The 27,659-nt window shown below is 54.0% G+C and overlaps 1 protein-coding gene across 1 annotated transcript in view; it reads right to left on the bottom strand.

Moving 5' to 3' along the window:
• Positions 1 to 1,735: 1,735 nt before the first annotated feature.
• The window catches only part of RHOBTB2 (Rho related BTB domain containing 2), a 27,612-nt gene continuing 1,688 nt past the window's right edge, over positions 1,736 to 27,659 (bottom strand). Inside the window, exons 2-12 of the mRNA XM_024747685.1 lie at positions 24,376 to 24,474; positions 22,612 to 22,699; positions 14,132 to 14,333; positions 13,395 to 13,498; positions 12,683 to 12,868; positions 11,002 to 12,020; positions 10,593 to 10,711; positions 8,215 to 8,365; positions 4,521 to 4,609; positions 4,084 to 4,189; positions 1,736 to 2,872 (exon numbers count right to left, since the gene is read on the bottom strand). Coding sequence (XP_024603453.1) covers positions 2,655 to 2,872; positions 4,084 to 4,189; positions 4,521 to 4,609; positions 8,215 to 8,365; positions 10,593 to 10,711; positions 11,002 to 12,020; positions 12,683 to 12,868; positions 13,395 to 13,498; positions 14,132 to 14,333; positions 22,612 to 22,699; positions 24,376 to 24,436 — 2,343 coding nt within the window. The 5' untranslated portion in view covers positions 24,437 to 24,474 and the 3' untranslated portion in view covers positions 1,736 to 2,654. The remainder of the gene's footprint in view (positions 2,873 to 4,083; positions 4,190 to 4,520; positions 4,610 to 8,214; positions 8,366 to 10,592; positions 10,712 to 11,001; positions 12,021 to 12,682; positions 12,869 to 13,394; positions 13,499 to 14,131; positions 14,334 to 22,611; positions 22,700 to 24,375; positions 24,475 to 27,659) is intronic.

Raw genomic sequence — 27,659 nt, 5'->3', positions numbered from 1 at the left:
CTGGAGCAGTGCTGAGTGACCCGGGTGCAGGGGTGTGTGTTCTTGCTGTGTGACCCGCTCCATCCTTCTCCCTTTTATGCCTCGGGCTCAAGCTCGCCCTGCATGGGTGTGTCTCCTGCTCTGACTCTGGATTTCCGGGCTCCAGGTTCCTGGGGGACTGGAATCCAGCTCCTCCTCCCTGCCCTTCCCCTGCGGGAGGGACCTCAGCCTGGCCCAGCTTCCCCACAGCCTCCGCAGGTGATGTCTCTGGGCCACACCTGGGCCTGTTGGGCTCCCTTGAGGTGCAGACCGGCTCTGACAGAGCTGGTGGGAAGGGGGGGTGGGGCCCTGCTTGCTGGGGTCATTCTGTGACCCCTCACCTGGGGCCTCCTGCAGCTCCTGGGCCACCTTCCCTTTCTGTCCCCGCTGGCCTTTCTGCATCCTCATCAGTGGGCCCCGTGGCTCAGCCCTGCAACCTCATGGAGCCCCAATTCCCTTGCCATTGGACTCCAGGCCCTGGCTCTCCCACCCACCTAGACCTAGAGTTCCCGGGAGGCCCCCCGGCCCCTCCTCTGTCCCCCCCCCCGCACAGTGAAGGTGCTGGGGGCAGAGCTGCACCCCCCACCTTGGAGGCTCCCCTTCTGCCCCGCCCACTGCTCCTCAGGCTCGCCCCGAGCTCAGCGGCAAGGAGCTAACCGGCCACTAGAGGGCAGCACACGCCTGCTTTCCCAGCCCGCCACCTGGAGAAGGACTTGGAGGGGAGGCAGCCATGGCCTCCAAGTCTGGGGCTCCGACAACACGGGGCACAGTCACTCTAGACCCGCTTGACCTGCCACCTCCTGCTCCTTCTCTTGACGAGGACTTAATTTCAAATCCCTAGGTCTTGGCACCAAAAAATTGATGCAGAGTTTCCATTGTTTCTGGGTTTGCTCTATCCCAGACCTAAAGCCAGCCTCTTGGTGGTGGAGCCCACCCAGGGCCCTGGGACCGAAAACCAGTTCCTCTTCCTAAAGCATCTTTCTTAGACGAGGTGACTCCTGAGCTCTGAGGCCAGGAGCTCAGTCTCTCTGGCTCCACCTTCATCAGAGGGGCTCCGTCTTCTAAATCTACAAAGGGTGTGGGGAGTGAAATACGAATCAGGATTAGAAAATGTGGAGAGGGTCAGTTGCGACCCAGCTTTTCCCCAAAGCTACTGTCTTAATCCTCCAGTCTCCTCCCTCCTCTTCTCTGGACTGACCTTGGCTTCGCTCCTGTTCAATTCCCCCATTTTTTCTCCTTCCCTTTTATCACCAGCCAGCACTGAGTGAGGCCATGTGCTATGATCCTTCATTACAGGGTCTCCTATTCTCCATGTCAGTGCCTTTCTCCTGACCTTTGACCCCTACCACACCCCATCCCTCCACCACATTCATATGTTATGGAGTTACCTGATGAAGGTGAGGATAGCCCGATTCTCATGATGGGCGAACGCACGGCTCCAACGCCACAGAGATTCCTGGGCCCACCCTCCCCACCCCCGAAACCTCATCCCCAGCATGCTGAAGGCATGCAACGTGCTGCCCAGGGTCAACCAGCAGGGCCGGAGCGTCCTTGGTCACAGCCGGCGACACTGCTTTCCTGAAAAGCACTGGAGTCAATTCTACCGTCTCAACCATTGCCTCATCCACATGGGGAACCCTGTTTGGCTTTATAGAAATGTAAGCCATACAGGGACTTTTTCTGTCTTTCTTCCTTTGAGGGGATAGAGGCGACAATGTTTTTGTTGGTGGTGATTCTGTTCATTGTTGTTTGGGGTTTTTTGCTAAATTTACCCCACGAGAAGCCGTGCTAACCAGAGGCAGGGGGAGGAGCCCAAAGGAGCATGGGATTGCTGTACCCAGGCCCCCATCACTCCCTTCCTTCTCTCCCCCTGTTCCAGCTGTTTCCTTTCGTTTCCATCTCCAAATCTGAGCGGTGAAGGAGGGGGGAGAAAGAAGTTTCTCATTGCACCAAGAGGCGCTGCTTCTAGGCCTGCAGCTCTGAGCAACCTCTGCCACCCTTCTCAGGCCTGGATGCCCACAGCCCTGGGAGGGATGCTGGCAGAGGGCCAGCCTTCCACTTGCGGCCTCTGGCAGCCGCACCCCAGGGGTGGAAACCTTGAGTTGGGTTCTGAAGGCTTAATTTCTACCCTGACTTCTCCAGTGAGGATTTGAGTAGGTTCCACGTTCAAATGCCCACAAAACATTTGCAACCCTCTAAGTCCACTGATGCAAACAGCCAATCAACAGAGGTAGGACCCTGCCTGCTCACGGCCTCTCACAAGGAGGAGGCTGCCTCCGCAGACCAAGACACACGGCCTCACGGCTGGGAGAGTTTCCCTTTGATTCTAGGGCTCTCCAACCCAGAGACCAGAGGCCACAGCCCTCAGCCCTTTCCCCGCTCCCCACCTCCCAGGAGCCGTCTCCTGCCCTGCTGAGGAATCGGGACCTCTCCCCGGGCGCCTGTTCCGACCCACGAGGCCTGGCTCCCTCCTCTCTCTGCTGAGCTATGCTGGCTGGTGAGAGCAGCTCCTCCCCGTAGGGTCCCGGTTATGTGAGTCCTTTGTCCCTGGAAGGTGGAGGGGGCGATGCAGAAGAGCAGAGGGGCAAGAACAAGTGGGGGCAACAGCAGCGGGGTCAGAAGAGGGTGGCAGCATCTCAGACCACAGCCGAGGAGGAAGATGGGGAGGACGAGGAGGTGGCTGAAGAGGCCGGCGAGGAAGGGCTGTTCCAGAACAGCCAGCGCCGCTTGGGCTGCCGTCTCAGGTGGAGATAGTCCTCCTTCTGACGCTCCTTCCGGGCCCGCTGGTAGTGGTCTTCCTCCTTCAGGTACCAGACAGGCGGCCACCGGTGCTTCTCAAAATACTCCTGGTTTTCTGGAGCAGAACGCAGTAGGGCTTGACGAGGAGGATGTCAGGAGAAGGGGCAAGAGGGACTCCCACCCCTGCCCTGCTGCCACGGGACCCACAGACGGCCTTCGGTCCTGCAAGGACCACATCCCTTCACAGAGCCCCCTAAAGAGAGTCAGGTGCCCAGGGAGTGGGGCTGACGGTACGTGCCGGGGAAAGGCATTCCCACGTGTGTTATTCTTCTAAGACAGAGGGAAGATCTACGCAGGGCTTTAGTGTGTGCTGAGAATAAAGCAGGCTGAGGCAAAGGATGAGGGAGAAAGGGCAAGCAAAGCCATCGGCAAGAAGATGCTCGGCTTGGCTGGGGCGACAGCAGAGGTGGCTGGCAGGGCTGAGGTTTCCAAGGCAAGTGGGGATGCGGGTGTTGCAGGAGGTCAGACGGGAGGGCAGGCTGGACTGAGGGGTTTGGACCTATTCTGGAAGGCCGGGGGAGCACCACGGGAGTTTGGAACCGGGGCAGTGATGCGATTGGAGCTGTGCTTTAGAAAGAAAATGCTAGAAGGGTGAAGAGGAGAGAATGGGGGTGGGAGAACTGGCAGCGTAGAGCGAGAGGCTGCCAGCGCGGAGGGGGTCACAGCAGAGCGGAGGGCGCCCAGCGAAGACCTCAAGGCGGAGCGGCAGGAACTCGGGGAGGCCGGCGACACCTCTCCCTGGAGCCCATGCGCTTCCTGTGGGCCCCAGGACCTGAGACGTCAATTAAGCAGAGGCCAAGCTGCAGGGATCCCAGAGGATACCCAGACCTGTGCTGCCCAGGCTGTGACTTGTGCCCATTCCTAGGTTATGAAATTAATGTCATGGGTCATGAGTAGCATTAAAAACAACTGAGATATTTTTCGGTATGTGTCCTGGGTCACAAGGTAAAATGTACTGCTTACTGTGGAGTCTGATCCAAAAAGGTCTGAAAAATACCAACTCTAGTCTGACTGTACTTAGGAGGAACAGAAGCCCAGAGGGGCAAAGTGAGTTGCCCAAGGTCCCCGAGGGAGCCCTGCCCTCCACGCCGGCACTTTTCCCGGGCCCCCCCTCTGCCTGGCTGGATGCACCTCTGCAGGCTGCTCCCCACCCACAAGGTCAAGTTAGGCCCAAGGGTCTTTGGCAGTCTCCGGGTGCCCTGGGGTCAGGTCAGAGATTTGGACCCAAGCAGACGGAGGAGCACAGGTGCAGCCGGGGGTGCTCACCTGGGGACATGGCCTTCATGTCTCGTGGGAACTTGCGACACACGTTGTTGTAGTTGGTGCAGATGTGGTGGAGACACCAGTCAGCCAACTGATACGCGCAGTGGAACTGGGAACAGACGGGAGCGCATCTGTGCTGGGACCCCAGGGGCGGGGTCTGCACACAGACATCTACAGTTGCCTTCAGAGCCAAAGCTTTGGCACAGGTGGGCAAAGGCCCTGAAGTCATAAAGACTCGAGAGGCACCTCGAGAGGCAAGGCCACACAAGACCATAAGGGAATGACGCTGGATTTGCTCCTCGGCACTGTCACGACCACCACCTCACCTCCAACCTGTCCTCCTACCCACCACCTCCCAGCCCCTCCCCATTCGCTGCCAAATGGGCAGGCAGAGCCCAAAGCTGAGAATGTTGGAGAGATTCCTTCCCCTGCCACCCTACCTGAGCCAGTTCCAGGAACACAAGGACGTCCCCATCGATGTCTACCATCATCTGAGTTGCTTCCATCAGCCCGGTCACTGTGTATTGCTCTGTGACACACACACAGCCAGGAATGGGCTGAAGAACCACAGGAGTGGACAGGCACTTGCTTATTCCCCCTGGCAGGGGCCCATTGCAGGGCAAAGGGGTGAGTCCCAACAGGCCAGAAAAGGCCACAGGAGATATAAGTCCGCTGCTACCAGTGAGGAAACTGGGATTAGTGCAAGACTTTCCAGGTGGAGTGGAGGTGGGAAGAGAAGGAGATCAGAATCACCTAAAAGGATTTTTCAAGCTACGTATGTTGCACCAAGTAGTTACATAGGTGGGGTGAAAGCCCCCGCCCCCAGAACAGCCACTGAAACTGATGGGAGAGGGTATTAAACCTCAGGTTTGCTGAGAACAATGAATCAGAACTAAGGATTAAACCAAGTTGTTCGTATTGATTTAAATTTTGTAACAAATTGTGTACTGACCTTGTATTTCATGTTAAAACGTTTCTATGGAAGAAGTAAACACTCTTAGTCCTGAATTTTAACTGTATCACTATAAACTCATAAAGTATTTTATCTTTAAAAATATATTTCCCAGCTCAGTCCATGGAAAAGTCCTAGAAACAAGAGCCATCCCAATAGCAAAAGCATCTCTAATGTACAGATTGCAGCCTTGAAATCCCATTTCCAGCTACAAGAAACCAGGACTTCTTAGAGAAATGGCTGATTCCAGGTCTGGGGCAGGAAATGTACAAGAGGAACCTGGAACATCTTGTCATTCCTGATAATCAGAAAGCTCAGAGACTCTGCAGCCAACTTGAAGAGACTCCTACAGGCCAAGGGAGCAGTAGGGTATTTGAGCTTCCATAAAGCTAATTGCAGTTATTTGAAACCAACTGAGTATGTTCAGATCTGAGAGTTCATAAGCATACTTAATAATAAGAAACTAATTGTCACTCTCAAAGGATGATAGGGAAACAAATGTATCTTGAAAACTGGTAAATAAAAGAATCAAGCATTCACCTGCCTGCTTTACATGAACTATACCACTGGGTAAATGAACAGTAGGTGAGGGCAAGTTTCTCTTTTTTAGAAGTATTCCAACAGATAAAGAAAAAAATGACTGAACTGGAATATTACCATTTCACAACACCTAATAAATTAATGGATCCAGGCAATGACATTCAATGGTTGCTAACGTCACGAAAAGAGAGAAAAGCAGACAATCTATGCTTCTTGATGAAAAAGAGAAACAATGTATGAAGTAGTCTTACCAAAAGAAAACTGAACGTGAATCCGATCTAGCCTCTAGATCCAATGGCCAGTTTACAGGAAAGATGGTGTACTATAGAAACGCAAGCAGTAAAAAAAATCTAGATTTCCTAGATCAGTGGGGTTTTTCCAACAAATTGCAATGGAAAGTTTTTTTCATGGACAAGGTACTTATAGATTAAAAAAGAAAAAACTTAAAGGATATATAAAAAATAAAATCATGCTATAGTGTTGAAGGATATGCACATTTGGATGATAAAACTATGAGGAAGTGTAAGGAAGTGAGGCCATAAAAAAGAATAATAGGCAGAGTGGTTCCTCCTGGGGACGGGGGAAGGGCCCGTGGTTGGGAAGGACAGGTGAAGGGCTTCTGGTATGGCCGGCAAGGGTCCCTTTGCTTTGTAATACTTCATTAAGCTGACCATATGTTATGTGTATTTGTGTTATATTTAACATTAAAAAAAATTTAAGCTTGGGACTTCCCTGGTGGTGCAGTGGTTAAGACTCCACGCTCCCAATGCAGGGGGCCCGGGTTCGATCCCTGGTCAGGAAACTAGATCCCACACGCATGCTGCAGCTAAGAATTCACATGCCACTGCTAAGCCACAACTAAGGAGCCGGCAAGCCGCAACTAAGGTGCCCACGTGCCATGACTAAGGAGCCCACGTGTCACAACTAAGACCCAGTGCAACCAAATAAATAAATAAATGTTAAAAAAAATTTTAAGCTTGAATTAATAACTTCATAGGAAGCATATATCACTAAACACAAAGCACCACTTATTACACCATACTTGGCATTTTCCACTGATCCTTGACAAGGTACATACACAACACATTTTTTAAATGTGTTTCTCGGCACGTATGGAGCATTTCACTGGAAAAGTCATTCAGTGTTATTTTCTATAAGCCTTTCCACGCAGCAGTGATTAACATTTTTCATCGCTACCTTGTGAAAATTACCCATGTGTGCTTAACCAATGGTGTCTATTTGACTTGTATCTGATCGCCTGCCATGATGAAACAAACTTAAACACCTTTAGACGTTTTTTTTCATGTGGGTCATTTCTTTGTAGGTAGCCTTTCAAATGTTGAATCACTCGGTCTAAGAGTTTGGACAGTTTTCTGTGCTCTGGGAAGGCCACAGCACTTTTTCATGGATGACCATGGATGGCATATTGTTGCAGCTCTGACCTTTATTATTTATTTATGTATTTATTTATTTACAGGCCACACTGTGTGGCATGCAGGATCTTAGTTCCCCAACCAGGGATCGAACCCGTGCCCCCCTGCAGTGGAAGTGCATTGTCCTAACCAACCACTGGTCCGCCAGGGAATTCTGCAGTTTTAAGCTTTAGAAGCCTCTCTCTCACTCCCTGCCCTGAAGCCCTTGGTGTCCCCTGGACTCCCTCTGCAGAGGGAGTTGAGCTCCTGAATGTTAAGGCTCAGCTCTTCACATTTGGTTCTGATCAATGATTTCTCCCTTCTTCCTGGGACCAAGTCCCACCTTCCAACTCATTTCTCATCATGGGATCACTGCTTCCCTCATAGCTCAGTCCCAGCCTTGATCATCTGCCCAGGGCCCCAGCAGCTCTGACACCAGGTCCTTCCCTGAACCTCAACTCAGTATCTGAGGCCCTGCTCTCTGCCCCCTAACCCGCCCAGGAATACTAACCTCGACATCAACACCAGTACAGGTAGCAACGCCGACACCAACGCAATGCAAATGTCGACTCCAACATCAGCAGACCCCAGACACCCCTCACCGGGATGTCGCCATCTCTCCTCCAGCCCTTGGACCCTGAGCTCCTGCACCTTGGTCTCCCTCCTGCCTCAGTCCCTGCTCCAACCCATCTCTGAGGTTGGTCCATCCTGAAAGCTGAGCTCGAGCTCTCAGGATCTACAAGGAATCAAGGAATTAGGAGCGGCAGGTCAATGTTTGCTGTCTTATTTCTAGAAGAAGAAAGGGAAAGTGAAGGTGGAAGAGAAGAAGGAGAAAGAGGGAAAGGAGAAGAAGGAGAAGGAAAAAGAAAGGAAGGAGGAAGGGGAGAGATGAGGAACGTGTTCTTTTCTTTTTGACTTCTTAAGCTTGCATGAGTGCGGCCAAGCTAATAAGAACACCAGGCCCTGGCGTCTGCTGGAGCCCACTTTGCTGGGCCAAGATGCCCTCTGGAGAGAGCCTATAAGGTGATCCCACCGAGCGCCCCTCTCACATGTTTCTTTACATCCATGTCCTCACCCAAACCCCAGTACGCACCGACGTATTTCACTTTATGTAAACGTATTCCCTGGGTGCTCGTGGCCTGTCCCCTAGGAGGAGACAGGTGAGAGAAGAAATCATGACTCCTGGGGGTCCCCGACTCCTCCTCCCGGGAGGCCCCGGAGCTTAGTTACCTGTGAGGGCGACCAAGTGTGGCAGGCAGAGGCGGTTGGCCAGGATGATGAGCTTCATGTCGTCCAGGTCGGGGCTGGAGGTGAACATGCCGGTGTACAGGTATTCCAGCACGGCCCTCATGCAGCTCTTGCTCGTGTAAGGAAACACCACCTGCGGGTGGGAAGGAATAGAGCAGGCTGCGGTGAGGTCCAGCTTTAGGGAAAGAGTAACTCAGTTCCGAGGAACTCAGAAGACTCTGGCCCACCTAACTGGGCTACTCCAAACAGGCAGCCACCCCTTCGTGGCCCCTGGACCTGCTCAGAAACCCCCTTCCCCAAAGGCTGGTCTCCCACAGCAACAGCCTGTGCTGAGCCCAGCTGCTGAGCACCTATGAGCTCTGTGTCCCCTGCGTCAGCAGGCGGACTCTAAACCACTGCGCCACCAGGGAAGCCCTCCAACAGCTTTTAAAAGGACCTGGACTCTTGCTAGCTTGGAGGGTGTGTGAAGGAGGCTTGGAGGGTGTGTGAAGGAGTCCTTCTGGTCCCCTGCACCAGCCCCTCCCAGCCCTTCAGGGAGCAGTGCAAGTGGGATGCAAATGAGCAAAGCAGACATCAGCTGGTGTCTCCGGGCTGCTTGAAGCCGCTGCTCTGGGCCTCTGGGATCTCTTCAGAGCAGAACCAACACAAAAACTGCTTTCTCATCAGACGCCAGCCTCTCCAGGCTACGCTGGGGATCCGCTGGAGCTTTACAGCTGCTTCTGTGGTAGTGGTGGGCCCCGCGGCTTTGGAGGGTCCCCAGCCTCACACTTTTGCACATCCCAACCCAACTCACGCTTCAAGGAGCACAGACGACTCAAATCTGAACCCGTCCACTTCGCCTACCGGAAGGACGTCCTTCCCAGAAATTTTAGGAAATCCCTACTCTGTATCATAGGACGCTCTGCTGCACTGTTCTTCATCTAGCTTTTCATTCAAGTGTTTGCTGAGCACTGACTAAGGGACCAGCGCTGACGAGGGTACTCAGCAGAAGTAAAAGACCTAGTCCCTACGCTCAAGAGAAACCACAAACCAGCTGGGGAAACGGGGTGTGGACCCTCAGAACTTGAAGCCACTGCACAAAGAAGGGCCTTGTTAATTGCAAGGCTGAGTGATGGACAGTCAGTGTTGCAGGACTTCAGAGAAGATGGAGAACGGGGCCATGGCCCGGGCTGCTCGGCTTGGCTGGGAGAATGGAAAGGCGAGAACAGACTCGAGACAACAGACTTAAGAGGCTATTTCTAAGGACACACTGATAGGCCCCTTCCAACTCTGTGTTTCCAGTCTAGGTGCCCAAGAAAGCAGCGGTATCAGTGAGAACAGGGGGTTGGAGTGGCCCTGATTAAGGGAAGGGTGATGGCATGAAGTGTTTCTTTCTAGTTTCTGTATTCTGACGCTTTGCAGTTTGGGGCCTTGCTGACCCTAGAGGGACTTCCTAGAGATAATGAAGGCCTCACCTGAGATCATGCCTTTCATATGCAAACCAAACAATCCAGAGCCCACACCCCCAGTTGTCGCCTTCATCTGCTCTCACACTCCAGGCCACTCTCCCCCTGCCCTAAGTACCCCAGGGCCAGGTACCAGATGACTCAGGACAGTCCCTATGCCCCAGAGCCTGATGAAATTATTCAAACTAGCCAACCCTAAGCCTGTTTACCCTGCTTCACCTCTTCCTTCCCAGGGAAGAGACAATAAAGGCTCCTGCCCACAGTCCCCCTTACTCCCTCTGCCGCATGACCCAACCTGGTGCTTCCCTGCATGTCCCCAGATGCTGTGTGTGCCCCTCCCGTTGAGATCTGTGAGTATAACAATCTATCTTTTTAATGGCAGTTTTTTCCTGATCTGTTGGCTTCACCATACCTCAATTATAATAAAACCTACATTTAAAAGCAGTGATGGATTCAGTTTGGGACAGACTGAATATTTTTCTAGTTACTTTACGTGCGTCCGGGAGAAAGCAAGGTACAATGTATACAGCCAAGGAATCAGAAGTCTTGAGTTCAAGTCCTACCCTCTCCTTTCTACTTACAGAGCTTTGCATGAGTTCGCTTAACTTCTCAGGTCCTCACTTTCCTTACACGTAAAGTGGAAGGCTACGCTATAAGAGTCTCGTGTGAGACAATATAAGACAATGAATCGAAAGTGTCTTCTCAACTGTAGACTTAAGATGTTACCGTATTTCCCTAGCCTGGTATACTGGAAAGTCCTTGGCTGTGGGAACCATCTCATAAACTTCTCTCGGGCCCATCACTCAGTGACGTGCACACAGTCAAGGCTGAGGAAAGTACCATTAAGTGACAGATGCCTCAGATGGGAAGGGAGTAAGTCCCTCTCTTTCCCAACCATTCCCATCCTAGCCTTACCTCCCTGGTGGAACTCTCCACAAACGGCCCCCCAAACATGGCAGCCATCCAGTCACAGCTGGAGATCAACAGGGGCTTGTGGGCGCTGATGGTGCCATCATCCAGGATGAAGGTCACATCTGTCCGGGTGGAGAAGAGGCATCACGTGAGCACGTGGGGAAAGAACGTGGGACAACCAACCCCAAGGGTCAACAGTGCGCCCAGACAACCTGCTTCCTTCCGAGCCACAGGCTGTGAAGCACAAGGTGACCACACTCTCAGGCTGGGGACGCTGGGCTTCAGGGGCAGAGCCACTGTATCTCCAGGACATCAGCAGCTGAGATGACTTAGAAAGCTACTTGGACCTCAGAAGGCTCCTGGAGGGAACTCCCCCGCCTTCTGGACATCAGCTCCTAAGCACGTCCCATACCTGAGAAGGTGCCTTTTGCCAAGCACTCCTTAACCCGGTTGGTCCGGCGGACGTGGAAGGCCTTGGTGATCTCCTGGTTCATGAAGGCCTCATTGTTGAGGATGTTGGCCACCATCATGCGCAGATCGAAGACCTCAAGCAGCTCAGCAATGTGGGCGATGTGCATAAGGTCCCGCTCATTCTCGTCCAGCTCCCCTGTGTACAGGTACTTGAGAACAGCCCGGAAGGGCCCCGGCTGGATGGAGCTGTCCATTTTCACCACCACCATCAGCCGGGATTTATAAGTCAGTGGATCCTCTGCCATCTCTTCCTGGATGCTCACAAAAGCTCGGCTCCAGGAAGATAGCACTCGACCCCTCCCAGGCAGGTACCCTGTCCCATTGCCCCGTAAGATCCCATCGCTAGTTGAAGCCCGGAGCCCAGCGGGCCCGGAGCCCCCACTCTCCTCCACGCTCTCGCACACATCAAAGCTGGCTGCCCGAAGCAGGAAGTCCCGGCCGTGGTGGTGGTGGTGATGGTGGTGGTGTTGATCAGGGTGACCCCGGTGGTCCTCCGGGCAGGGGCCCCCTGACCCTGAGGGGCCCCCCAGATCCCCCTCACTCAGGTCCATGAGGAACAGGTCGTAGAACTTGGAGGAGGAAGTGGAGAGGTAGATCTTGTGGGCAAAGATGCGCACACGCTCCTGCAGCACCAGGATGACGTCCGCGCACAGCGGGTCCTCCAGGAGGTGGGCGGGGCACTCCTCGCTGCTGGAGGGGGGGTCGGGCACCACAATGATGGGGGGAGGCGGCTTGGGGGGCAGGAAGGGCGCCTGCAGCAGAGGCCGCTGCACATTGCGGAGGTGGGACTTCCAGAACTGCAGGTGCCGGCGGGAGATGAGCGCCGCACGGATGGCGTTGTCAAAGACGTCCTTGATGCCGAACTGGGCCACCACGCTGGTCTCGTAGTAGGGGATGCCCAGCTCCTTGGCCACCTCCCGACCCTTCTCCGGGGGAAGGATCTCATTGGGCTTGATGGGCCTGGCAGGTTCAAGAAGGGAAGCCAAATTCATGTTGGTGGTAGAGAGTGGGGGGCGGGGAGAGGTAGCTCTCCAGAGCCTGTCTGTTCTTCACCAGGCTGGAGGGTCTCTGCTCAGGATCTGTGTCCTAAGACCCATTCCTGCCCTGCTCATTTCCACTCCCCTTCTCCTCTGTCTCGCTAAATCCTACTAGACCTTCAAGGCTCACTTCCGATCGCCTCTTCTTCCAGGAAGCCCTCCATATCTATGCCAGGCCCTGGTGATCTCCCCAGCTCAAAACAGTGGTAGCGATAACCACCTGTCTGGCAATTAATATGCAACATTCCACGTTGGTTTTTAACATGTTCACCTATCAAGTTCACCTCCCAGCAAGATTATAAGCTCCTTTCACGCAAAGACTCCCTCTCCTTCTCTCTTCATGATGCGTGGCCCAGTATGGCCCACTCAGTGTAACAGATGGATAGCTGGATGGATAGATGGATGGATGGATGGATGGATGAATGAAAGAATGAGAACTCTTGTTGTCTCCCTACATGAGCTCGCTTCAGATGGAGGGAGAGATGTGAGGCTTAGTGGATTCCCTCAGGACTGAGCAGGAAGCCTGGAGACACGCCCCGCACCCCATCTGCCGCCTTCCCCTCCCTAGGCACCAGCACCCCCTACCTAGCCAAGGGTCTCCTGGCCCTATTGACAGCCTCCAGGTCGGCGTAGCGCAGGTCCAGCTGGCAGCCCACCAAGATGACAGGTGCTCGGGGGCAGAAGTGTTTGATTTCTGGGTACCACATGGTCTTGACATGGTGGAGGGAGTTGGGGTTGGCAATGGAGAAGCACAGAACCACCACATCGGATCTGGCGGTGGGAGAGTGAGGTTACAGGCAAAGAAAGCTAGTGGTAGGTTACCTGCCCCTGGAACGAGGGAGAACACACATACCCACCTGCACCCCCTACACTACAGTCCCACGTCTGTCATATGGATCTGCTCACACGATCTTACCCAAAACGTATAATAACAGAACCTCTAGTTTATGCACCCCTAACTTAGCATTTTAGAGCTTCCAAAGACTCTCGTTTTGACCTCATAGCTCTCTTGTGAGTTAGGAATGACCATTTTTTACCATCTCATCTGCGAAAACTCATCTCAGAACAGCTCTCCTAATTGCTCAGAGTCCCAGAGCCACTGCTTAACAGGGTAGGACTCAAACCAGGCGTCCTGGTGGCAAGCCACCCAGGCTGCCGCCCCCTCACGGGGCTGCCCGCGCTGCTTTCTCCACTCCTTCCTGCCAGGCTCAGTGTCACAGAGGCGCTTCGTACCTCGGGGAAAGCAGGGAAAAGCCATCCACTTGGCTCCCCGCAGGCAGCCGGGGGCCTTCCCTACCTCCCATAAGCAAAGCGACGGTCTTTGTGGTGATCTCCAAAGGTGTCCCAGAGGCGGAGGGACACGCTGACATCGTCCACCACGTCTCGGGAACGTTCCAGCACCTGTGGGGGCAGGGAGGGGGGCAGGAATCTAGGGCAACGGTTCTTGGAGGCCCTGCATGCCTGCTCACTCCTGAGGGTCCTGCAACGTGGGGGCTGGAGGGACAGCCAGTGCCTCCCAACGTGTGCCTTAAAACACCTTCAACCAGGTGCCATCTCTGCAGACTCACTAACAAGAGCTGGCCAGGAGGTGAGAGACTCTCAGAGGGCAGACCGTTAATGGCAGTGGACGGGATCTCGCAGGGAGCCTGCCCTTGTTCCCAACTGTACCTGCCAACTGGACACTTCCAAGCCTCTGATCTTTTGGTATCATTAGCTGGCAGCTTCTTCCCTACCACCAGCTCTCATCTCTCCAAAGCACCACCCCTTTCCCCCTTCAGGGCTCCCCATTATTGGGGGCTATGATTACCCAAGATGCTACGCCCCAGGCACCAGCTCAGCCGTGCAAAACACAAAGGGCCAAGGACCCCTCCCCTGGAGGGGGGCACTCCTCTCAGGCCTCCCTCCCAGGGCTCCTTGCTCTTCAGCTGCCTCCACCCGACCCCTAAGGGGCTTCCATGAGCTAGGCACAGGCCCCGTTTGGAGTGATCCCTGGGGAAGAAGCCCAGATGCGCGGCACCGGACGCCCAGCCTTACCTCCTGACACACCCGGTACTGGTCGATGGCCCAAACTGTGGGCACGTGGGTGGCTAGCAGCTGGTACTGGGTGAGGGTGGCATTGCAGGCCCGGGCACAGATGAGCCTGGTCTTGCCCACAGCGTTGTCCCCCACTACCACGCACTTGATGGTCTCTACGTTTGGCCTTTCATAATCCATGTCAGAATCCATTAATTGGGACCTGAGGGAGAGGAGAGAAGCGGTGAAGACAGCTATGCGTGCCAGCCCCTGGAGGGCCGGGGCCAGCTGCTCTCCTCAGCCAGGGCTGCCCCCTCTCCAAGCATCTGAGCGGAGAGGAGGAGGAAGGAGCGGGCGGCTTTCTGGCCAAGAGCTCTGCAGGGGCCGAGGAGACGGGAGCCCCTTCAGGCTGAGAGGCGCAGCTCCACCAGGTGAACCTCTGGTCTCCCTCCTGTTGCCGCCATCCTCCGGTGGGGCTTCGGGATGGGGGGGATGCCTGAGAGAGATGCCAAGGCGGACTCTGCCCAGGGCCAGTCCCCACCCTCCCGGGAAGAGAAGTGTCTGCCTAGGAAGCTCAGTCATCATCCGCTCTCCTTCTCCAGCCGGCAGGGCTGTGGCAGCAGAACAACAAACCGCTGAGAGAAGCGGAGTCACGGCCGGGTCCCCACCCCTTCCCAGCATGCCCGAGGGCAGGGCCGCTTTAAAATTTAATGGACTTGTCAAAGCTGGGCAGCAGCTCTCCTGGCCTCCACCTTTGTCCCTCTCCCTCTCTGGTTGTGGATTTCCAAGCCCCAGCCTGCCCATGGCTATCCTTCAACCCCGGCCCCCTTTATGGAGATGCCGGAGTTCTTCAGCCCAGGCTCTTTGGGCTGAGGGGGGCTTCTGCATGCACCTGAGCAGTCCACAGGCCTCCCCTCTCCTCCTCTGGGTCTGTCCCGCTGCCTACGTGGCTCACTCAGCAGCAGGCCCCGTTTTGAGATGGCAGTGGGGGTAACTACGGGCCTGGGATGATACACCCCACGGCTAAGAGACCAATGGGCCTTCCCATCCCCTACCCAGGCCTACCCTCCAAGCATCCTGCATCCAGTTTCAGGGGAAGTGAGATACGCTCCTTTCCACACTTCTCCTTCCCGGGGAGGAGGATTCTCAGGCTGGAAGCCCCCAGACACTGGCAACCCTGGAAGGATGCTCGCTAACTTGACTGCATGGGTAATGGGGAAGCAGAGGGTCAGAAACTCGGGCCTGAATTTCTGGGCAAATATTTGCCTTAGTTTCCTTCTGTGTTGGGTAGAGAGCAAGTGTCTTGCTCACCCACAGAGAGGGATTGCTCAGATTAACAAACAGAAGTCCCTTCTGTAGTCGAAATGTCACGTCAGTGTTTAAAAAGCTGTCACTAGGAGGGGGCCCTCGGCTTGAAGGGGCTCTTGCTGGCAGCCTCCCAGTTGGCATCCACCTCCTGGAAGAGTGGAAGAGAGAGGGTAGGGGTAGATGCGGGCGTTATTCGGAAGCGTGGTTTTGCCAGGGTCATTGGGCTGCCCCTGCTCGCATTCCCTGTGCACCTGAAGTCAGCTGGGGGTTGGAGCAATTTGGAGGAATCCTTCCTAGGCCAAGGAAGGCTGAGCTCAGAGGAGTCCTGGAGGCTGCCCAGGCACCCTCACTGCTGAGCCATCCAGCCCAGGAGTCAGGCCACCATGCTGGGCTGTAACTGGATGCCAGCAGGCAGGAATGCAGACCTGAAATATCCAAGTAACGATGGCAACTGGGATTTGCTCGAGTAGATGCATCTCAGCCACCTAAGCAAAAAGTACAGCAAGGACTTTTCAATGAGACAAGCGCCTCCCCCTTGGAATTTTACAGGATCTAAACAACAAGGGGTCTCCGTGCAGGTTCCCCCCCACCCCCCGCCAGTCTCCAGCGCAACTGTCTGCCTCATTCCTTCTCCTTCCTCTGCCCCTGCTCGCCCTCCCCAGCAAGCAACCACCATTCTACCGAACACCTTGCCTCCCCGCTGCTCTCTCTCCTGAACTGAGGACCGGGAACCCCATGTTGACAGCTCCTGGTCTCAAGTCAGGTAGCGGGGAGGATGTGTTGGCGCTAGGAGGAATCTTCCGGGTTGTGGTTTCTGTTTTATCGACGGAAGAACAAAACAGATAGAATCCCAAATACAAATACATGCAGCTGTAGGAGAAAAAGAAAAACCTACTAGCCCACAGAACTTCTTTCTCAAATTCAGATTCCAGCAGCATGGAGGTGTGTAGGCAGAAGGGGGGATGAGGAGGTACTGAGCAGGTACATCGGTTCTTACATCCAGGAGCAGCTGGATGGCGAGGAGGACGTCAGAACACCAGCAGAGCAGTTCAGTGCTGGTCCGAGATCATGGAGTCTATGACTCAAACACTCAGGCACACCTTATGCACCTCTATGGTTAAGTAGGGGACAGCTAAGCAACAAGCAGGAGAGCGACACTGTGCTGTGAGTTTAGCCAGCAGACCTGCTGGGTGCAGCTCCAGCTGAGCAGCCCCTCCCCATTCGTTCCCCAGCTGCCCCTGACGCCTTCCCCTGCATGTCCTTTGACCTCCTCCTGATTTTTATCATTCTCACCCACTCCACCCCTGTGCCGGCTGCCTGACTGGCAAACTTCATTGTCAGATCTGGGAAAGGTCAAATCACTTCACTTGTCTGGGCCGCAATCTGCCCTTCCGGAAAATGGGTATGAGGGCTCCCGGAGAAAGTCTCCTGAATCTTGGTAAATCCATGCCAGGAGAGCCTGGGCCGAAAGGAGGTATTTGCCTTCTTATGTAATGTGGTATTATATAATGCTGGATTACATATCTATATGTGTAATTATATCTCTCTTTAAGATACACACTGGCCCAATTAAGCCAGCAGAACTCTTAGTCTAATCAGGCCTGTCTTTAAAAGGACCTGTACTGGAGATACGGTGCCATTGCCAACAGTAATGTAATTTTTGCTCAAGAATATTGCTACTTTACTGTATCACTGCTTATGTACAACGGCACAACCCACTCAGTAAGCTTCTCAACTTCCCCTTTCCTTCTAGCACTCTCTCCTTCAATGACTCTAGACTTTTCTGCACAATTGCCTCATCCCCATTCCTTCTGAGCCTCCTGGCCAACCTCCGTACGCTACGGCTTCCTCGCCACCCTGCCCTGGCTATCACGACCCCAGGCCACTCCTCTCCCTCAATGATTCCAGCGTCACGTAGGTGCTCCCTTCCCACCCCAACCCACAATCCCTGTTCCCTTCTCCAAAAACGGCCTCCTGCCCACTGCTCTCCCAGCTCTTTGAACTCAGGACAGGCCAAAATGAAAGGTGTGCTCAGATTAGCTGCAACACTCACGGGCTCCCAGTCCCACACCCACACACCTACACACACTCTTTGCAGAGCCCAGAAAAGCCCCTCTTTCCCTCCCACAGCTGATAGGAGGCTTGTTCATCTGTAGATGCCCTAGTCTGGTTGTCAAGGAAACAACAGAATCTCCCTGGGAGCCTGCTTTGTCTCCTAGCAACCAATATCCCACATCCTGCATCTTACACAAAATACAAAATTTCTTGAAAATGAAGGTAAAAATCAAGGAGGATGTATACAATCAGGAAGAGAAAAGCAGAGAGGGTGGCCTTCCAATTAAAAGAGGCCGCTGACATTGTAACATGGGGGAAGGCAAAGAGATGAATTCCTCCACAGGCCCGATGGGCAGCGGGGCCCAAAGGGATCCTGAATGGTCATATTAACAAAAAATACAAGCCTAAACACAGAATAAGCCTCTTCAAACATCAACAAACAGCCCTAAGGATTTCTCCCAGTAGTTTGCCAGAACTCAGATGCACAGACTGCAATGGAGTGTGTTGAAAGAAACATCTCCAGAACAGCGAGCAAAATACATTCCATTGGTTTTTAACGGAAACATTTCCACCACCCTGGACCTTTTTTCCTGCACGCTGCTCTACACACACATACAAAATAAAAATTTTTTTACATTTTAAATGGGGAAGGGGGAAGGCCACGACACGCCACGGCAATCAAGTCATCTTCCCTTCCCTAGATAAACCAAGAAAATGTTAGTCCCCCGCCCGCTAAGACCCCAGCAGCCGAAGCTATAGCCCAGGCAAGAGCGGAAGCCCAAGGGAAGTCAGGAGGGGCGCAGACAGGGCCCGGGAGGACGCAGAGCGGGGAAGCGGCGCGTTTCCAGAGGCTGCTTGCAACCCAGCCATAACAGAAATTAATCATTTACTTACACCGCTACATGTGACGGGGTAATTTCTAGTGTAAGGAACACATCTCTTCCTGCTAAGCACGCTCATTTTAGTGAAATGGCTGGGGTCACTCCGCGCGTGCAAGTTAGGACGATGCCGGCGCCGTCGCGCTGCTGCCGCTCAGGTTCCGTACCCGGTTCGCGTTAGATCAAAAACTCTGACAGAGAAGCCCGGGCCGGACGGCGGGCAGGGAGCGGCCACGCGCACGGCACTGCAGCCATTGCCTCTTCCGGATCAGCATCTCCCCGCGCCCCCGGCGCCCCGTGTCATGGAGGCGCGCCGGAGCCGGGCAGCTGGCCGGCCGCTCCGACCTCCGCGACTGGGCCGCGCCGCCGCCAACGGTCCTCTGGCTGCGGAGGCTGGAGGCGGCGAGCAGGAGTGGGCTAGAGTGGCGAGGCCGCCACTGCTACGCGCCCGGGCCCGCTCCGAAGGCGCGGCCACGAAGACGCCTAGCGCCGCAGTCCCAGAGATCGCTCGCGACCTCCTTTTTTCATTCACAAAAAAGGGAAAGGGAAAAAAAAAAAAAGAAAGCAAGAAGGCAGGAAAAAAAGGTGGGGCAAAATCGTACCCAGGACGCCAGCCGTGACAGGTGCCGCCCATCTCGGCGCTCCGTTGGTGGAAAGGGGGCGGTGGGCGGGGAATGGGCGGAGAAATAAGGGGATTGGGCGTCTCGGAGGCCCCGCCCCTGCCCCGCCTCGCGACGCCTCTTGCTCCTTCTACTCTCCCCCCCACCTCCCCCGACTCCGGGAGGGGAGCGGCGTAGGGGGTCTCGGCTCGCCACCCGTGCTGGGGCAGCGTCCCTCTACCTGGCGAGGATCAAAACCGCACTGGACTCCCACGGGGTTCCCCCCTTTCCTCCGGGAGGCTGAGAAAGAACTCCTAGAGCATCCTAGTCCGCCCTGAAAGGGGTGCGAGTTAGGGAAGGGGAACTCGACATTTTTGCCTTGACCCTTACTTAGCCCCAGGCATCCACGGCTTCCCATGGGAAGAGGAAGACAGCGTTTCCTCTGCCGGCAGGGGCGTTCTTCTGGCATTTGAGGACCTTCCTCCCTCCATCATCACCCCTGCAGCTACAGCCTATGTCTCCAATTTCCATGCCCCTTAATGAGTTTCTGGGTGGGGCCCTTCCCCCGCGTCCCTCTTCTCCAGCAGGCTCCGCTTCCATCCCACATTCATCCTATTGCCACCTGGCGTTCACCAGTATCTTCTGCCCTCTGAAAGAAATGCCACGAAGACACTAGCCCTGGAGACATTACCTAAGGCACCTTTGGGCTCTCTGTCTCAAAATTCTGTAAAATAGATTACAAGGGATGACATCTGTAACGTGAGTGGTCCTCAAAGGAAGTTTCCATGTTCAAGACTAGTTTGATTATGAGGATCTTGACTGCTAGTAATTACAGTAGTCAGCTCAGTCTGGTTTTATCCATCTTGTCGATTACCTCTGGACAATTTTTAAAGCCCAGATTGACGTGCCTCCCCCTTAACCCCCTCCGTCACACCTCCAACTTGCGCTCTGAGAATGCAAATCCACTTTAATACTAGTTTCTGCAACATATAATTGCCAAAAAATAAAGCCAAATAAAAAATGAATTTTGTATTGTCTGAAGCATGCTTCCCATCTATGAATGCATGTAATTGGAAGTTGCCCACCAAGGTGTTCATGCTTTCCGGCCTGGTCCATATTCAGTAAGTGCGTGATTGGTGAGGGATGCTTCCCCCACCTCCTTCTGAATCTACCTAGAGCTGGAAAAGAGATTAAGCATGATCGAGGGTGCTACTAGTTAGGATCCCCTCTTCATAAAACAGAGTAATGGTTTGAACACAAGCTTAGGAAAGAAACTCAACTGTGTACAGGTGTGCTCCTCCCACAGGTTTGGTGTTGAAGAGCCTCACCCCATCCTCTACGCCAAGAGCACAGCATGAGATCTCTGCATGGGCACCACTGGGGGACCAGGGTGTCTGACATCCTGATCCCTCCACCCACTCCAGCGCGCCAGCCTGTTGGCTTCATGTTTCACACATGCCAGCAACAGGCAGAGCCCCAATGCAGCACAGAGCAGGAAAAGAGAACTGACCTCTCCCCAAAGTCATGGGGCAACTATGCAGCTATGCGCCCTTTCTCTTTTTGGAGAAAGAGGCACCAGATCCCAGCTTTTTCTCCTCATCAGGGCAACTGAAGATTCTCAACTCGAGAGGCAGATCACTACCAAGACCCAGCCCTCAGCCTCTGCCCCAACTGTGGCCAATACCAGGCCTTCTTCCCACCCAACCCTGGCCCTCAATTCACGCCTCCCAGCTACTCAAGACAGCCTCAAGATCTTGGCTCCCAGGCCAAGGATCTGGCTACCATGTTTGCTTCATCTTTGCCAGCCCTCCAATGGAAAACAGGGCCATTCCCTGAGGCTGGGTCCCTCGCCAGCAACCAAGGAGTTGTCAGTGGCCCGCTCTGAGCCCTCTGTCCCAGGCCCCAGCTCCCAGCCCTCAGCAGCCTCTCATAGCGCAGGCGGCCTGCCCCCCTCCCCCTCACCTTGCACCCGACCCACCCCAGCCCTGGGGCGTCCATTTTCCTCCCTTCAGATTACAGTCATTCCTTGGTATCTGCTAGGGATTGGTTTCAGGAACCCTCCGGGAATAACAAAATCCTCAAATGCTCAAGTCCCTTATATAAAATGGCAAAATACAATGAACATAGTTGGTGTTCCCTATTCTCAGGTTTCCATGCGGATGCAGAAACCTGTGAATACGAAGCACCAACTGTATACATATTTATTGGAAAAAAATCTGCCTGTAAGTGGACCCGCGCGGTGGAAACCCTTGTTGTTCAAGGGTCAACTGTATGTCTCAAGTCAGGCCTGGGTGGGAAGTTTTTCTAGAAAGGCTCCTGGCCTTTCCTCTCTGCCTCCTGCTTTCTTCTGTTACACGCACACCACACACACACACACACACACACACACACACACACACACACACACACACACACACCAGCCCCCTCTTCCCAGTTTCTGCAGCTTGGAACCATTCTGTGTTTCTTTGGAGCACTTCAGGATGGACTGTTGACTCCCCCATATCACTGGCTGGCTGGGTGTCCGCACTGCCTTTCTGCTGGTAGCCCAGGCAAGGACCTTCCTCGCCAGGCTTACTTGCCCTGAGGGGACAGTACCTGGCTGCAGCCTGAGGGGTTCTTTCCCTTCTAGTTTCCTGCCTCCCCAAAAATCTCTTCCCTTACCACAGTCCTCTTGTGACTCCTCCTGCCCAATGACATAAACCCCTTGAACTTGTCCCCCAAAGTCACCCCCTCCATCTATCCCCATAACCACCCTCCTCCAGGACATCAAGCGCTACCGTTTTCCTGAAGCCCGTGGGCAGGAGGCTGGTCTGGGGAGAGAACTCTCCATCGGGTTCTCAGGAATGCACCCATGCAGCAGGCTCTCAGCCAGTGCCACCAAGCCCTCCTCTCCCGGTGGCTCTGAAGGTCCCTCCCTGGTACCAGCCCAAGCTATACAGACCCCTCCCACTGTGCCTTCCTCCAACCTGCATGCTCCATTTTCTTCCCAAGCAGCTTCAGCCCTTCAACTATTTGTGGGCTGCTAGCCTGTCTTCTCTTCGCCCCTCTCCTGGAACACTCGAGCCTCTGTGAAGCCCACCCCACAGGCCTTCTGACGTGGGCTGACCCTATCTCCAGCAGTGCATAGAGTCAGAGGCTTCTCAAGATGCAGAGCCCCTGCAGGGTGAAGGAGCCGAATCTGGAAGCCTGGAGTCTCTCAGCCTCCTTGCCCAGGGCTCGTGGGGAATTTCAGGTCTCTGCGAGGAGACAGGGATCTTCTGGGCCTTTGCTCAAGTGACTCCCTCAGCCTGAACACCCTTCCTCTTTCCACCCCCTTCACTTGGATAATGCTTACTCATCCTTCAAATCTCAGCCTAGATGTCACTTCCTCCAGGAAGTCTTCCATGAGTATCCCCTGCAAAGTCTAGGTTCCCTGCCCTTCCTCTACACTCCCCTAAGAATATCAGTCACCCTGCTGTATCATTGGGTCTCTCTGTCCCTCACAGTACTGAGGACGCTTTAAGGAAGGGACTATGCTTATTCAAAAGAGTACCATTCGTGCTGGTCTAGCGCCTGGCAACAGACACTCAAGAGGGACTCAATAAATCCTGGACGCGTGGATGAATGTTTGGGGTACAGAACTTGATGGGGAAGGAGTTGACATCACACAGTGGCTACTCACATGCTGTCCAGAGAGGGCTTCCACAGGTTGTACTGGCCTTTTCTTCGGGCTGCCATTGCTCTGTGCTCCCTCCAGGCTCCCGGTTGGGCTGGATGGAAGGGAAGGGGGCGGGGCAGGGGAAGAGAGTGGGAGAAGGAATGAGCACACTGTGAGTAATGCAAAGAGGCACCACCAGGTCGATCAGCCCAAACAGAGGGTCCTACTCAAGGTAAGAGCATGGCTTCTGCTGTCCAGGCCCGATGGGCTGAGACACTCAGCCCCGGGGCCAAGAGAGAGGCCATCAAAGGGAGACAAGGGGCTCCTTGAGGGGCAAGAACTGGGGTCATGGGCCATCCCATGCTGCAGGTGTCTGCACATTCTGAACTGGTTTGGTAATTTGGAAAGATCGGTCCACCGTCCATCAGGAGGCCTGGATTCCGTCCTCACGCAACTGTGTGACGTTGGACAATTCCCAGACCTCTCTGGGCCTCAGCTTTCTTATGTACAAGGGTTGGGTCAGGTGACCTTTGAGGTTCATTCCAGCACTGACATCTGATACAAGTTCCTAACATGGAAGGCCTATGTCTAATTGGCTCCCCTTTTCACTGGAGCAGCTCCCGACCCAAATTGGGACTCTAAAATGTCAGCTGATGGCTGCCAAGGCTGAGCACAGAAGGAAGCATTTTGGGCTGGAGGGTGGAGGGATTAGACACGTGGTAAGAGGCAGAGAGAGAACCTCATTCGGCCATCGTCCCCACTTTCAGCTTCCTTAAGTGGTCAGTCACAATTTGGGGACCAATTCAGCCACAGAAAATTTTAGAACTTCTGGAGAAATAGGGAATGATGAAGAAAGGGCTTGGAGAGGCCAGCCATAGACCTCTGGAAACAGATGGCACTGCGTCATTTCAGGGTAATGGAAGGGTATCTCTGTGACAACCCCCTAGGGGCAGGGTGGTGACAAGACAGAAGGAAGCCAAGGGAAGAGGAGTCCCCCCCAAGCCCAGTGAGGGCAGAGATGCGGACCACAGCAGCCCCAAGAGCCCAGAGTGAAGGAAACCAAAACAGAGGAGGAGCCGATCTCAGTTCTAGTAGCCGCTCCATCAGGAACTGGCTCTGTGACTTTGGTCAAGGAACTTCATCTCTCTGGTCTCCCACTGAGGATAACAGTATTCCTTGCCCGAAGTCAGAGGGTGGCTAGATGATTTTCTCATCTTCCCGGGCTGAGATCAAAGATTGTGTGGTCCCTTAAACTCTTCCTCCACTTCCGCCTTCTCTCCATCACAGACCTACGCTGGAACGGAGGACCAGTGCCATGTGTTCCTGGGCACCCCAGCGCTGCCTATGGAAAGCAGACAGCACAGAGGGCATGGGGGTGAGGATCGGGTTTCCTTGGCCCAGCGCCTGGGGGGTAGGGGGGATGGGGGGGGGCGGTCCTGAGAAAATGAACAAACCAGGTGAGGCAGTGAATTCTGCTTGAGATCCTCCAAGCCCAGCTCATCCTTGCAGCCTTCCTACAGCCACATTGTGGGGCTGCTGGCAGGGCTGCTTCCAGCAGGAACTGAAGAATCCATTCCCATTCAGGTCTGGCCAGGCTACCGCCAGCCCTTGCTAGCAGAGTTCTGAGCATGTAGACCCCTCTGCCCACCCACCCAAGCCCCTCTACCCTGGCTCTGCACAGCTGGCTGAGGCCTCCATGAAACAGATATTACAGCTTTGAAACAGCGCTTCGTTCAGTAGAGAAATTGGAGCACTTGTTGGCTTATGTCTTTAAAGAGCTGCAAGTACCATCACCACGAATGCCATGGGGGAAAGACGTGATCCACTCCGAGTCTCCCGGGATGTTCATTTCTCAGGACAGTGCACCGGAAGCCACTGCGAGGCCAGCTGGAAGCAGAAAGAAGCTAGATGGTGTTTCTTCTGCCCCGCTTTCTAGGCAGGAAAATGACAAGAGGGGGAAAAAATGTGTCCCCTAGCCAGTGCATCTGGGCCCGGGATCCTGAACTTCAGGCAGGCTTCAGAACTTCTGAGAGAGGGCAGACCCATTCCCGGAGCCCGCAGAGCTGCAAGTGAGAAGCTCTGAGGAGGCCGATCACCCCAAAATAGACTTGTTTTTTTTCACAACATTTTCATGAGGCATTGGCATCACTTGCAGCATGAAAAAAAAATAGCCTGAACTGTTAACAAATAAAATTATAAAAAGCCCCAACTGTTCCCCACAGGTTTCCATGTGGCTGCAGTGTTCGAGAGGGGGCAGGGAGGGGTCTAGGAGAGAGGGGCAGGGGAGGTGTGTGTCCAGGAGCCTTCAACCTCCTCTCTTCTGACCCGATTTTCTCCCTCGATAGCTGGTTGTGCTAGAGCTCACAGAGATAATAATTAGTGTCAGGGATGGGAAAGTTTTCTGTTGTCCCTCAGAAGTGCTCCACTGTGAGCATGTATTACTGTTTCCTGCTTCCAGATAAAGGAATGGAGCATCTTAAAAACGTAATCGCATGGCAGTGAGGCTGGGTTAAATTTGGCTGCCCTACTCAGAGGACAGGGTTTGTTTAGTAAACACTTACAGGGCTCAGTGTTCCTGTCAAGGTCAGCTTAGCCTGAACAGACACCCCCTTGGGCATTGCTGCGTGTCAGTAGTCAGACCTGAGTTTGGGGTTGGAGCTGCTCTTGACCAGGTTAAAGGATTGTGCGGGGCTATCCAGGAAAGGACCTGGTCCTCCTCTGCACCCTGAGTTCCCTGAAGACCCACCCTGTACCCTTTGCCCTGGCCCTGGCGTCTTCCTTGTGCTTGGATTCCAACAACACAAGAAAGAGAACGGTGTGAAAGGCACTGGAGGTCAAAGCTGGATTCCCATGCCCTTGGGGTTCTCAGTAAAATGGGTGTTGACCTGGAAGATCAACTCTGACCCTGCCTTTTTGTAACCAGAGACAGAGAATTCCCCAGCTCCCCAGAGCTCTGTCCCCACAAAGTCTGGGATCTGTCAAGGACCCACTCCATCCACATTTACAGACCACTTCTTTTCTGCTTCTCTCCCCTTCTCTCTCCTTCCCCCTCTTCTTTGTCTCCCCATCTGCTCCCCTCCCTCCCCACACCTCTTGGCAGAGATTTCTATAAGAATACACACACATGGCTCTGGCTTGGTCAAAGAGGAGGAGGGCAACTGGCCAGTGGACCACCAGGTATTACTGGACATTATTAAAATGCCATACGGGCATTATTCAACCCTGCACGGTCCTCTAGGGTGGGCGGCCAGGGAATGCTGACCAGAAGTTTCCTGAGGTGGTGACAGAGGTGAGGGACCAACCAGGCAATTGCATTGTCTCTGGGCTTCTCTGGACCCAAAAGCCCTCTCTTAGGCTCCAACCAGTCAGGGTTAGCAGCCAGCTACCCCGGGAAGTTGCAGCCCCTCCCAAGATCATGGTTGAGAAGGGGCTCAATGGCTAAGAAGGCGGAAGGTGGGCGTGGAGAGTCCAATGTGACTTGTCCCAGCCAGAGCATTGCTCTGCAGGGCAGGGTCATTCCCGCGTACTGGACCCCCAGGGCAAGACATGGAGCGAGCTGGGGAGAAGGGTGGCAGACCAGGGCACAGTGGGGCTGACAGGAGGGCACAGAGGGTAAAGGACCGTGGTGCTCAGAGTTGGAGGCTTCCCAGAGAACAGGTCAGCCCATTACAGCCTGTGACACAGGCCCCTGGGCAGAGTGGAAGGGATGGTGGTTGCTGCTGTGTGGCCACTTGGAACCGCAGTCCAGGTACTTCAGAGGCCACTGAACACGTGCCTCAGCTTTGGTAGTCTGGGGCTTACCACTTTCTCTGGCACGTTCAGCCCTGGTCACCCTACGTTTCTGCCAACCCATCCCTCTTCTTCCTCTGAGGGAGGGCCACAGAAAGCTCTTGGGGAGCTGGAGCTCTGGGTAGAATCCTAGCCCCGAAAGAAGACCCTGCACCGCCATCTCCACGCTCTGACAGGGAACCCCTGGGGAGGCAGGGTGGCTTCAGCGGACCTCACTTACATCCTCCCCATCCGCCATTTGATACACACAGCACCGAGGGCTGGGGAGCCCTGGTGCTGGGGGGCATCAGTCAGAGCCCAGACCGCACTCTGCCTCTGCAGGGCCCGGGTGGTGGCCGTTTGGCAGGCAGAGGCCACGTGGGTCACCAACGGCCCTGCCAGGCTGAAGGCACAGGACCTGCCGTGCAACCCAAGTCCCATCACGTATCCTGGGTGTCTGGAAAAAAATGAGACCTGTTTGCTCATTCGTTCATGTAGCCTTTCTTTCATGCATGTTATAAGTGCCTATTAGGGCCAGACCCTGCTGGAGGTTGTGAGAATTATAAAATGATAGTGATGCCGTCCAGGGATTTAAGTTTAATTATAATGCTAATAATAATTTTTATTAATTAATTTATTTTTCAAATTTTATTTATTTATTTACTGGCTGCACCACGTGGCATGTGGGATCTTAGTTCCCTGACCAGGGATTGAACCTGTGTCCCCTGCAGTGGAAGCTCAGAGTCTTAACCACTGGACCACCAGGGAAATCCCAATAATAATTTATTGAGAGTTTATTACATGCCCACTATTGGGCTACAGGTACTACTTTATTTAAACTTCAAAACCATCCTGTAAGGAGGTACTATTAGTATCTCCACTGGGGAGATAAGGAAATTGAAGCTTCAGGAAGGGATGTGACTTGTCAGGGCAGTGCAGAGCGAGGATTCCAGTCTGGCAGCTGGCTCGGAGCCTCTGAGAGGAGACCGTACAGCCCCTGAGCCCCTTCCAACCTCATGCCCTGATTTTAGAGCATTAACATGTTCTTAATTCATTTAAAAATAACCCTCTTCCTCTTACAGATGAGAAAACTGAGGCCCAGAGCAGAAAACGGCCTGGGAAAGTCACCCAGGGAGTTTGTGGCCCCGCCAGGCTATTAGCCCCTGCACCATGCTTTAATCTCTGGGCTTCAGTTTCCTCCTGCGGGAGATCAGACAAGGTTGTTAGGTGATGTTCTCCCAGTTTTGAAATTCTGACTGTGTGATGTTATGATATTTTTAGGGAAACAGAAAGCACAGAAGCAG

The sequence above is a fragment of the Neophocaena asiaeorientalis genome, unplaced genomic scaffold (assembly GCF_003031525.2).
Source record: "Neophocaena asiaeorientalis asiaeorientalis breed wild unplaced genomic scaffold, Neophocaena_asiaeorientalis_V1.1 scaffold429, whole genome shotgun sequence".
Taxonomy (NCBI): domain Eukaryota; kingdom Metazoa; phylum Chordata; class Mammalia; order Artiodactyla; family Phocoenidae; genus Neophocaena; species Neophocaena asiaeorientalis.
This window is presented reverse-complemented; position numbering and strand designations above follow the sequence as displayed.